General features: G+C 40.9%; 2 protein-coding genes across 2 annotated transcripts in view; one reads left to right on the top strand and one right to left on the bottom strand.

Annotated features, from left to right (window-relative positions):
* The window catches only part of TUBG1 (tubulin gamma 1), an 83,063-nt gene extending 79,094 nt beyond the window's left edge, over positions 1–3,969 (bottom strand). Inside the window, exons 1-2 of the mRNA XM_015831519.2 lie at positions 3,736–3,969; positions 3,198–3,310 (exon numbers count right to left, since the gene is read on the bottom strand). Coding sequence (XP_015687005.1) covers positions 3,198–3,310; positions 3,736–3,784 — 162 coding nt within the window. The 5' untranslated portion in view covers positions 3,785–3,969. The remainder of the gene's footprint in view (positions 1–3,197; positions 3,311–3,735) is intronic.
* Positions 3,970–4,134: 165 nt separating this feature from the next.
* RETREG3 (reticulophagy regulator family member 3) overlaps positions 4,135–11,314 on the top strand; it is an 18,727-nt gene continuing 11,547 nt past the window's right edge. Inside the window, exons 1-3 of the mRNA XM_015831518.1 lie at positions 4,135–4,463; positions 9,015–9,121; positions 10,679–10,706. Of these exons, the coding sequence (XP_015687004.1) occupies positions 4,195–4,463; positions 9,015–9,121; positions 10,679–10,706 (404 nt within the window). The 5' untranslated portion in view covers positions 4,135–4,194. The remainder of the gene's footprint in view (positions 4,464–9,014; positions 9,122–10,678; positions 10,707–11,314) is intronic.

Below are 11,314 nucleotides of genomic sequence, written 5' to 3'. Positions count from 1 at the left end.
CCGCCCGACTTGCAAGGGCTTCACCCGAGTTCGCTGATCCCAACCGCCGTTAAGGATAGCTCCTCAGGACGCCTTGTTGTTCCCGGTCTCCCTCCAGGGAACCAGGGACCCCTAGGGATCTGTCAGGCGGTCGGGAACGGGTACAGACGCTCCGGAGAAACGTCCAGCACACCCGTTCTTCTTGACAGCTGGCCCCGCCACCTCGTGGAGTTTCAATGATCATGAGAACAGTGAGGAATCAGCCCAGAAGTACATGGGAGAATCTTGTCAATGATCTCAAGACAACTGGGACCATAGTCACCAAGAAAACAATTGGTAATACATTACGCTGTAAAGGACTGAAATCCTTCAGCACCCGCAAGGTCCCTCTGCTCAAGAAAGCACATATACAGGTCCGACTGAAGTTTGCCAATGAACATCTGAATGATTCAGAGGAGAACTGGGTGAAAGTGTTGTGGTCAGATGAGACCAAAATCGAGCTCGTTGGCATCAATTCAACTCGCCGTGTTTGGAGGAGGACTGCTGCCTGTGACCCCAAGAACACCATCACCACCATCAAACATGGAGGTGGAAACATTATGCTTTGGGGGGGGTGTTTCTGCTAAGGGGACAGCACAACTTCACCGCATCAAAGGGATGATGGATGGGGCTATGTACTGTCAGATCTTGGGTGAGAATCTCCTTCCCTCAGCCAGGGCATTGAAAATGGGTCGTGGATGGGTATTCCAGCATGGCAATCACCCAAAACACACAGCCAAGGCAACAAAGGAGTGGCTCAAGAAGAAGCACATTAAGATCCTGGAATGGCCTAGCCAGTCTCCAGACCTTAACCCCATAGAAAATCTGTGGAGGGAGCTGAAGGTTCGAGCTGCCAAACGTCAGCCTTGAAACCTTAATGACTTGGAGAGGATCTGCAAAGAGGAGTGGGAGAAAATCCCTCCTGAGATGTGTGCAAACCTGGTGGCCAACTACAAAAAACATCTGACCTCTGTGCCAACAAAGGTTTTGCCACCAAGAACTAAGTCATGTTTTGCGAAGGGGTCAAATACTTATTTCACTCATTAAAATGCAAATCAATTTATAACTTTTTTGAAATGTGTTTTTCTGGATTTTTTTGTTGTTATTCTGTCTCACACTGTTAAAATAAACCTACCATTACAATTATAGACTGATCATTTCTTTCTCAGTGGGCAAACGTACAAAATCAGCAGGGGATCAAATATTTTCTTCCCTCACTGTACATGTTGAAATAAACTTTTTAATTATTATTTTTGACATTTGTTCTAAATCTAAATTCATTCTGGGCCTTAGTTTTGCTGCTTTATCTTTGCAGGTTTGGGCTATATCTAGCATTCTGCCTTAGTTATGTGTCCTCTTTCCACTTTTTATACTTGTCTTTTTTGTCTTTCAATTTGTCAGAGTTCTTTATGCAGTCATGCTGGTTTCTTCTGAGATCTCTTCTTTTTCTTTTCAGAAAGAAATATATTCAAAAATATATTGTGCTTGACTGGGCTTTTATAATCTCATTTTTCCCAAGCTTCATGAGTTGTTTTCCCCTTAACGATTCCCATCTATGGAATTCTTCCCAAGCTCTCTTAAAAGTCCAAAATATTAGTTAGACTTATTATTTGTGCTTGCATTATATTATATTGCATGGTTACTCTACCCCAAAGTTCCTGTGATTTCAAGTATTTCATCTCTGTTAGTGAGAATTAAGTCTAGTATACTTGGCCCTCTAGTTCCCTTCTCTTTCTTTTGGGAGACAAAGTTTCCTACTAGGAACTTTCCACTAAATGTAGTGTTTTTCTCCCATTTGATATCAGGGTATTTAAATCCCCATTACCACTGTGGTATAATAGTAGTAGTAGTAGTAGTAGTAGTAGTAGTAGTAGTAGTAGTAGTAGTAGTAGTAGTAATCATAATCATAATAAAGTTGGAAGGAACTTTGTAGGTCATCAAGTCCAACCCCCTGCTCAGGCAGGTAACCCTATACCATTTCGGACAAATGGCTGTCCAGTTTCTTCTTAAAAACTTCCAGTGTTGGAGCATTCACTGCTTCTGGAGTCAGGTTGTATGTATACTTCATACACATCTTATCTAACTGATTGGCAAAACAGTTCATCAATTTCTGTTTGGTTAAGTAAGTGTAGTATACACCGTTGGCAATGACATTTTTTGCATTTGAGGTTTTCATCATTATTTTGTTGCATTTCTATAGTGCTATAGTTATTATATAGAGAGCAACTCCACTTCCTCTTTTATTAGGTCTGTGTCTTTTAAACAATGTAAATCCCTCAAGCTTTCTGTTCCAGTCACTGGTTTCATCCCACCAAGTTTCAGCAATGGCAGCAATATCGTATCTGCTCCCACATAGAAGACTTCAAGTTCACCCTGATTCTTCCTTACACTTTGAGTGTTAGCATATAGGCATCTGAGTCATTTTTGACTGACCCTCTGATTTCTACGTTTTCTGTTTTTTTTTTCTTACCATTTGATTGATTGGCCCAAGGTTTGTGCTTAGAATTACTTTCTAAAAATTCTTCTCCCTCCTCCTATAGTTTTAGTTTAAAGCCCTATGGATAAGACAATCCAATTGGTTTCCAAAGTCTTTCCTGATTCTTTTGAGGTGTAGCCCATCCCCCACCAAAAGCCTCCCATACAGGTATTGTAGACCACAGTCTAAGTATCCAGAGTTCTCTTGATGGAACCATCTCCTAAGCCAGATAGGCCTTGACTTACAACAGTTTATTTAGTGACTGTTCAAAGTTACAACAGAACTAAAAAAGTGACTTGTAATCATTTTTTACATTTATGACTGTTGCAGTATCCCTATGGTCATGTAATTAAAATTCGGATTCTTAGCAACTGGCTCATATTTATGACAGTTGCAGTGTCCTGGGGTCATATGATCACCTTTTGTGACCTTCTGACAAGCAAAGTTAATGGGGAAGCCAGATCCATTTAACAACCATATTACTAACTTAACTATATAGATTCACTTAACAACTGTGGCAAGAAAAAATGTAAAATGGGACAAAACTCACCTAACAACTGTCTTGCTTAGTAACAGAAATTTTGGGTTGTAAGTTGAAGACTACAAAGTTGTAGATTATGTTTTTACAATCAGTGCTCATTCAATCCCTTGCACATAATCCACAGACCCTACGATAGAAATGGAAGAAAGAAAAATATTTTACCTGATAGAAAAAGACATCTTTGCGGTCAGTGCCTTCAGTGGCAAATTCCTCTACAATACCCTCAGGGCTAATACCATGTTCAGCGCAGAGCTGTTTCCAAAATTCAAATCCAACTGTAAAAACAGAAAGCACAAAAATAGGCATTTTTCTTGTCCCCTACCAGAGACAGAGAGAAATGGTCTCAAGAGGCAATGGAGAGATATGGGTTTTGTTAAGAATTCCACATCACAGTATTCTAATATAACAGTATTATCTTTGATATAGTTCTTATCCCATTCCCTATACTTTAGAAACCTGGAATTTCCTCAATTATCGTTTTGCCTAGATTAACAGCCGGGGCAAAACAAAATTTAATGTTCTATTTAAAAAAAAAAACATTGCACAGCATAAACAGCAACTCTTTCTTCTCCTTCGAAGGACAACTCCCTTCTTTTCAAACACTTCTATCCACAACCCAAATTCTGATTCTATTGGTCCTCGCGCGCGCACACACAAACATACATACACGGGTTCCATAAGCCTTTTCTCTTGGCCTTACTTTGGTTGCCACACTGCCCCAGCTGCAGAGTAATAATCTCCCGAGGCATAGTGAGCGTGGATTAAAGTCTGAATCCTCTTCTTCCGGAGTTAACACCGATCCTTCCTAGAGTTGTTCTTGCTTTCCTAAAAAAATATGCCGTTGCTAATCGCACCGTTCGTCTTTGCCTCTTCACGCCGCTTCTTCACCTATATGCTACCTTTATTTTGGCAACACGCATGCGTTGAAGCAATTAAAACAAAAGCTTGGGGCGCGTGTGTGCACTTTCAAGTTTTCCGTACAACAAGATGGTACCTCTAATACTGTCACTTCCTGTGATTTAGGTGGGCACGTGAACGGCCATGGGAGTGTGCGTAAACTGGTGGGGTAGAGGCCGCGTTCGAGCTATTGAGGTGGCGACAGCAACCGTTGGTGACGAAGAATGGTAATCCTATCCTTTATTCCACCGGTCTCTCAGTGATGTTGGGCGAGGGAAGAATGGCAACGGCGGAAGTAGCAGGACGGGCTGCCGGCAGTAGTAGCGCCACTAACCGCGGCGGCGGAGGCCCAGATACTGATGCTCAGGCCCAGTCCTCGGAGCGGGAGCGGCGAGTGCGCGCCTTGAGCGCCTTCTTGAGGACCCATCTCGGGCCTTACGAACCGGTCCTGACAGCTCTACAGGCCACGCTCACCTGGGAGAGGCCAGCAAGGAGCGCTCTTGGCTGGGTTAGCGCGCATGCAGCTTTCGGGTGAGCAGCCTTGCAAAGAAGGGTATGGGGATGTGAAAATGAAGATATTTCTGGGCATGGAGGAAGGGGAGCAACAGTTTCGGAATGTATGTATATATCTATGTACGTACGTACGTACATGGATTGCGCTGGGCTTTGTATCAATGGAAGACATTAGAAATGGGGGAAAGGTACAGTAAGGCGATTCTTCTCAGCTCTAGAAAAGTGAGCCAATGTTGATGTTGTATAGAAGACGTAGGAATCATTCACAAGGTTCTGTTCACAACAGCTCTGATTCAAAAGCCCCACCTAATTAGGAGTGCAAAAGATTAATCCTATTTCCATTATTGTATCTGACTGAAAGGGAATGGGAAAACTCGTCCTGTGTTTAAAAAGCTCTTGTTATCTAATGTTTATTGCTGTTATTTGGGGGGGGGGTGCTTATTTGAAGTGAAAGTATTTGTGTAAAGGTCACTGTTTTAGTGTACACTTATCAAGAAAAGCCTGCAAAAAGCCTAGTTCAGGGCTTTTCAACCTCTTCACCGATTGTACCACTTTTAGAATATGGCAACATTCGAGTACCACCAGTCACCCAGCAAGGTGTCAAAAACTTGATGACCAAAAAAAAGGAAAAAAGTGATAAAGTACAGGTAGTCCTTAACTTACAACAGTTTGCTTAGTGACTGTTCAAAGTTACAACGGCACTGAAAAAAGTGACATGACCATTTTTCACACTTATGACCATTGCAGCATCCCCAGGGTTATGTGATTTACATTCGGATGCTTGGCAACCGATTCATATTTATAATGGTCACATTGTTCCAGGGTCATGTGATTGCCTTTTGCAACCTTCTGACAAGCAAAGTCAGTGGGGAAACCAGATTCACTGAACAACCATGTTACTAATTTAATCTCTCCCTCTTTCTTTCTCTCTCTCCCTCTCTTTCTCTCTTTCCCTTTCTCTTTCCCTCTCTCCCTTTCTTTCCCTCTCCCTCCCTCTTTTTCTCTCCCTCTCTCTTTCCCTCTTTCTCCCTCTGTCTCCCTTTCTTTCTCTTTCTCTCCCTCTCCCTCCCTCTCTCTCTTTCTCTCTCCCTCTCTTTCTCTCTCCCTCTCTCCCTCTTTCTCCCTCCCTCCCTCTCTCTTTCCCTCTCTCTATTTGTCTTTATCTCCCTCTCTCCCTCCCTCTCCCTCCCTCCCTCTCTCTCTCTCTCCCTCACCGACCAGCCGGCCCGGGAATCGATTTGGAGGCACGGAGGGGAGGGGAGCAGCCAAGGGCTGCCCGTATGACCTTGAAGCGGTCACCTTTGGAAATACCAATGCTGCTCCAGCCAGGCTCGAGCCGGGCAGAGCAGGCGATCGGAGAGGAGCGGGCTGTTTGCATTCCCGGCAGCCGGGACTCTGGTGCACCTTCCCGGCCAGGGGGTGGGGCACAGGCACTGGCGCCTGCAATCTGCCCGTCCTCCCCTTTGGTCCCAAGCAGCACCTCTGCCTCAGGCACATGCGCGATCAGCTTCCCCGTTGCTGCCGCTGCCTGCAATCTGCCCAACCTCCCCTCTGGCCCCGGGCAGCACCTCTGCCTCACGCACACGCGCGATTGGCCTCCCCGTCGCTGCTGATGCCCGCAATCTGCCTGGCCTACCCTCTGGCCCCAGGCAGCCCCTCTGCCTCGCGTGCGCAATTGGCCTCTGCACTGCCAGCACCCGCAATCTGCCCGGCCTCTCCTCTGCCTGCTTTGCGCAGCTCCTCCTGGGCCCCCCGTGCCCGCTGTTAACCCTCCCGCCACCATGCAGGGTAAGGTTGGCGCCCGCACCCAGATGCCCTCGTCTCCCCCAAGCATTTTTTTACTCACCTGCTTTCAGCTGCATTCCCTTTCTCCTTTTACTTCTTTGCCTTCGTTTGCTTCTCTGCCTTCGCCACGTGTTTGTGGGTAAAAAAGAAAAAAAAGTTCCATGAGACTTTCTAACTTCTCGCGAGAAGTTAGAAAGTCTCATGGAACTTTTTTTTTTGTCTCACAAACACATGAAAGCTGAAACGGGCAGGAGAAAGGGAATGCTGCTGAAAGCAGATGAGTAAAAAAATGCTTGGGGGAGGTGAGGGCATCTGGGTGGGGGCGTGGGGGACCCAGGCAATGCATCACGCAGCTCCAGCGGAATCTCCACTGAAGACTGCTTGAGGCTGCCTGCCACCCCCAAGGCCGCTGCCAATCAGCTGGAGCTGCGCGCTTTGATCCTGGGCTCTCAGTAGGACCCAGGCAATGTGCAGTTCCAGCTGACTTTGCAAGCCTGTGCAGCGCTGCTGCTGCTTCACCTCATCCATTTTTACACCTTTTTTTTACATTTTTTTTTTACATTTTTTTTTAACCTGTCCTACGCGTATCACCAGCCAGGTGCTCGCGTGCCACCAGTTGAAAAGCCCTGGCCTAGTTGAATGGCCCACTAGGCAAGTTAAACCATATTGAGTTCATGAAGTTTTGCTTTTTGCTGAAAATGAATATAAATTAAAGGAAATGTTGGCTAAATCTAAATTGGAATTCTATATAAACTTAATGGAGTTGTTAGAATGCTGTTTTAGGAAAAGGAGTGCATAGTGTCATAGTGCAGCAAGGTCAGTAATTAGAATAATTCAGAGGTTTTCGATTCTTTTTAGCAGTATCCTTTGAACTTTAGGTATTTTTATAGATTTCCTTTCAGGTTCTTAAGCTGAGTCTCATAACCAACCATGACAAAACCACTTTCTTGCCCAGGCAGATCTGATCCCATGCTGTAGTTGACTGTGCTTCTTGATGAGTTATTAGAGGAATCAGCTTGCTGGGTTGTTTCTCACTTCCAAAAATCATATGTTCTACTTCAACCCAAAGTGAGCTGCAGCTTTTACTTCTTGAACAACCTTGAGTTGTGAAACAAAACTATAAGCTGATATAAATTGAATAGAGCAGTGGCTCCCAACCTTTTTTTTACCCCGCAGCCCTAGAACACTTCTGATGTATTCTCGCACCCCTTACAAAAGTTTGAAATAACAGCAACGAATTATGCATATACACTATAATTTTTAGTTTTCGCACCCCCTGGAATGTTGTCTCGCACCCCCAGTTGGGAACCCCTGGAATAGAGGATTAGGTCAGGGAAATAGTGGAATATTTATCACACGGTTGGGATTGAGGACTTTAAGAAGTTTTTGAAATTTGGTCTTATGGCTGTGCAACAGAAAATTTGTTTTTCTGAAAATGTGCCATTAGATTGTATTTTATTTGTGATACTGTGTTATTTTCTGTGTTTATTGAAAAAAAAACCAAGGAATGTTCATTCTACAAGTAAGATAAAAACAAATTGCCATTGTTATAGATGGGAATTTGTATGAATTTTTTTGTTTTGATTAAGTCATTATAAGATGAATGCAATTAATGGTTTGGTAGTTCAAGTTGTTGGAATGAGTGGATGCAGTTCCATCACAACAATGCTAATTATATTTGACAAAGAACCGAATATATAGCTCCTATTCACTGAGGAACAAGCATGACTTAAATTCTTTTTTCATAAAACATGCTGGTGTGTCATTTGATGGCCACTGTTGAGTGATACTATCTTCCATGGACTTAACAGTAATGCTCAGTTTACATTTGGCTTTAAAATAATTACTCCTTTAAAATGCATTGTCAGTAATACTGATTCCAACAATGAGAATGTACTTCAGTTAATTTTTTGTTTTTATTGTGTAATCATCCTTAATACAACATACACTGATACAATGTTCTTTCATAATGAAATATATACTATAAAAATTGATAATTCTTAAGTTACATTTTTTTAAAAAATAATTTTTATTAAAAGATTTTACAATTTTTTAAAAAACTACACAAACATAGAAGATATTTTTAAGCCAAAAGTAAATGTATCCATATTGACCCAAATGAAAAAAAGTCATTATACACTGTATGAATGTCATTAAAAGGCTAATGTGCTTTCAGGTTCATCTAAATCAGACAAGTCAAACTCGCGACGTCACGTGACATTGCGCAACGTATCCGGATGGTTTTGCCATTGCCGGCAATGGGGTGGGTGCGGCTTCCAGATGACATATCTGGCCCAGGGGATGGCAGTTTGACACCCCTGATCTAAATAATTACCAGTCTTTCTGTTAAGCCAAAACACAGAATGAAAAATATCTTAAGTTAAAAAAAAGATAATTGAAAAAATAATGTAAACACCCAATTTAACGAAGGTGTTTTCTTGTCTACTTTATTCTTAAAGAACTATTGTGTAATTTATTCTTAAAGAACTATTTTAGCTAGAGTTGGAGTTTCATGTCATATTATTTAAAATTGGATTAAACCTTAATTAGAAGTTTTGATTTATTGAAAATTATGGAAAGTGAAAGGGAATTTTTAAAAGTTCTTTGGGTTATTTCAGTTCAATATCTTCTGCTCTCTGGCAATCTAGAGTTGGTAACAATGCAACATTATTTAACCTGACTTCTGTTTTGTGACCCAGGTAAGTTTTCCTGTTCTTTTTATATAACAGTTCCCCCCCCCCCCCAAAAACCAGTGTTGCACTAACTGGATTTATTTTCCTTTAGGTTTTTTGCCCTGACCTCTCTTCATCTGATATTCTTAGTTGCATTCACCCTAATACTAATAGTATGTTTAGATCAGTGGAAGTATAGAATCTGGCCTGATATAAAAGGTACGCTCATTTTCCTTTTGATAGCTATATCTCATTTATAATTTCTCATCTACTATAATTATATGATTACCAGGCTCAGCAATTTGTGACTGAAGATAAATGAGAATTTTACAATTCCTCAAGGTTCTCCGATACCAGAAAATATATTTGTGTATCTCCATCAAGTTGTACAAAAAAGGACTGCTTACATTGCTAGTCTAGTCTGTACTCAACACTATCAAATGAGAAAAATAATAGTATGTTATAGCCAACTTTTAGAAGAAAATTGTAACAGTTTCCAATCCAAAAATATACTAATATTGGACGGAAGAAATAGCAGTATTCATTTTTAAATGCCTGAATACGTAGATAATTTACCATGTGGAGTTCACAGTTGAAGAAAATATGTCGTGTAGGCCAGCCTGGGAGAAAATATTTTTTTCTTATAAAACCATAAATTTAAAAAAAAATGTTCAAGTGACATAATATAGAAGAGGCTTTTACACATTCACTTCCCCCAAAATGTGGATCAAAACCTGTTATAAAGTTGTAATTTTTATGTGACAAAAAGAAAAAGAATGTTGCAATTGTTACTGGAGAATTATCAGATTTATATTTAATTAAAATAAACATTGTTAAATTAAATGACAGCATGCCATTCAAAAGCTATGTGCAACCTTCAGCCTAGAAAAAATTATGCAGCCTTGATAGAGCATGCTAATCATGAGTACAGTAATACATCTGGAGGGCACCCAATTGAAGAAACAGGAGTATATTAGTGTGAACTTAGGAAATCAAGATTGAAATTTTTGACTTCATAGAGCACAATAAGAGAATTTCTTGAGGTATCTGCCTATGGACACATGGTTTTTTTAACCATTAGTTTTTAATAAACCATAATTAATATTCGTAAGCCATTGATTACAAACTGCAATTCGCATGTTCACAGAATATACTAAGTGAAAGCCAGAAAACTGCATTATGATTTAGTGTGTTGTATAAACTCAGCCATATACTTTCAGTCTAGTCTCTGTCACAAAATTCTTTAAGGACAAACAGCTGCTTTAGGTTCCTTAGAAAGATTCAAGTCTAATAGGTGATTGGATGGTTTCTTCCTAAAACAGTTATTCACGTTTATTGTAGGCCTACAATATTTGTCAAAGGTAATGGACAGACTATAATGTGCGACTATAAAAGACCTATTAGTTTCTTCCCAGTATTGTCAACTGGTAAAGACTCAAATACTAGTCAATCTGGTACTTGTTGATTGAAGGATAGTAGGTGGGTCTGGATCTTAACTGAAATCTCTATTTTTCCATAATGCAGTATTATCAGCCTAGTGTAATGATATTTAGTAAAAGAATTTGCACTATTTTCCCAAATAACTACAGAAGTAAGAGAAGGTATATAATTGAGTTTCTAAAACAGTTTACAAACCACAATGTCCTGTTCTGTTTTCTGTTCATGGCTATCAATAATAAAATGCCATATCAACATATGTTTTAATTATTCAGCTTAGTATATTTCCAGGCATTATTTTTGCAACTAATTCTGATTGTATCTTTAATGTTTTAACAGTAAGACCCGATCATCTAGACAATGGAAGGTATGAAAAATTAACTCGCCTTAATTATGAATTTTTATTATCTGTATATGGCTTGCAAAGCTGTAAAGACTTACTATAATTAGCAGCAAAAGACATTTAAATACTTATTTAAGGACAGACATCTTATTTCTAAAAATCATTCATTGCCTCTTCTTATTTGTATATCTAAGACAGAAATCTTATATTTGTTTGTTGTTGTTGTTAACTGCAAAGTCATGTCCGACCCATCGCGACCCCATGGACAATGTTCCTTCAGGCCTTCCTGTCCTCTACCATCTTCTGGAGTCCATTTAAGTTCACGCCTACTGCTTCAGTGACTCCATCCATCCAGCCACCTCATTCTCTGTCATCCCCTTCTTTCCCAGCATTAGGCCCTTCTCCAGTGAGTCCTTCCTTCTCATTAGGTGGCCAAAGTATTTGAGTTTCAACTTCAGGATCTGGCCTTCTAAAGAGCAGTCGAGGTTGATCTCTTCTAGGACTGACCGGTTTGAACGCCTTGCAGTCCAGGGGACTCGCAGGAGTCTTCTCCAGCACCATAGTTCAAAGGCCTCAATTCTTTTGCGCTCAGCCTTTCTTATGGTCCAACTTTCACATCCATACATTGCAAT

Source organism: Protobothrops mucrosquamatus, unplaced genomic scaffold (assembly GCF_001527695.2).
Source record: "Protobothrops mucrosquamatus isolate PMUCROS unplaced genomic scaffold, P.Mucros_1.0 scaffold_257, whole genome shotgun sequence".
NCBI classification, from domain to species: Eukaryota; Metazoa; Chordata; class Lepidosauria; order Squamata; family Viperidae; genus Protobothrops; species Protobothrops mucrosquamatus.
Note: the sequence above shows the minus strand (reverse complement) of the source record. Positions and strands in the feature narration are given on the sequence as shown.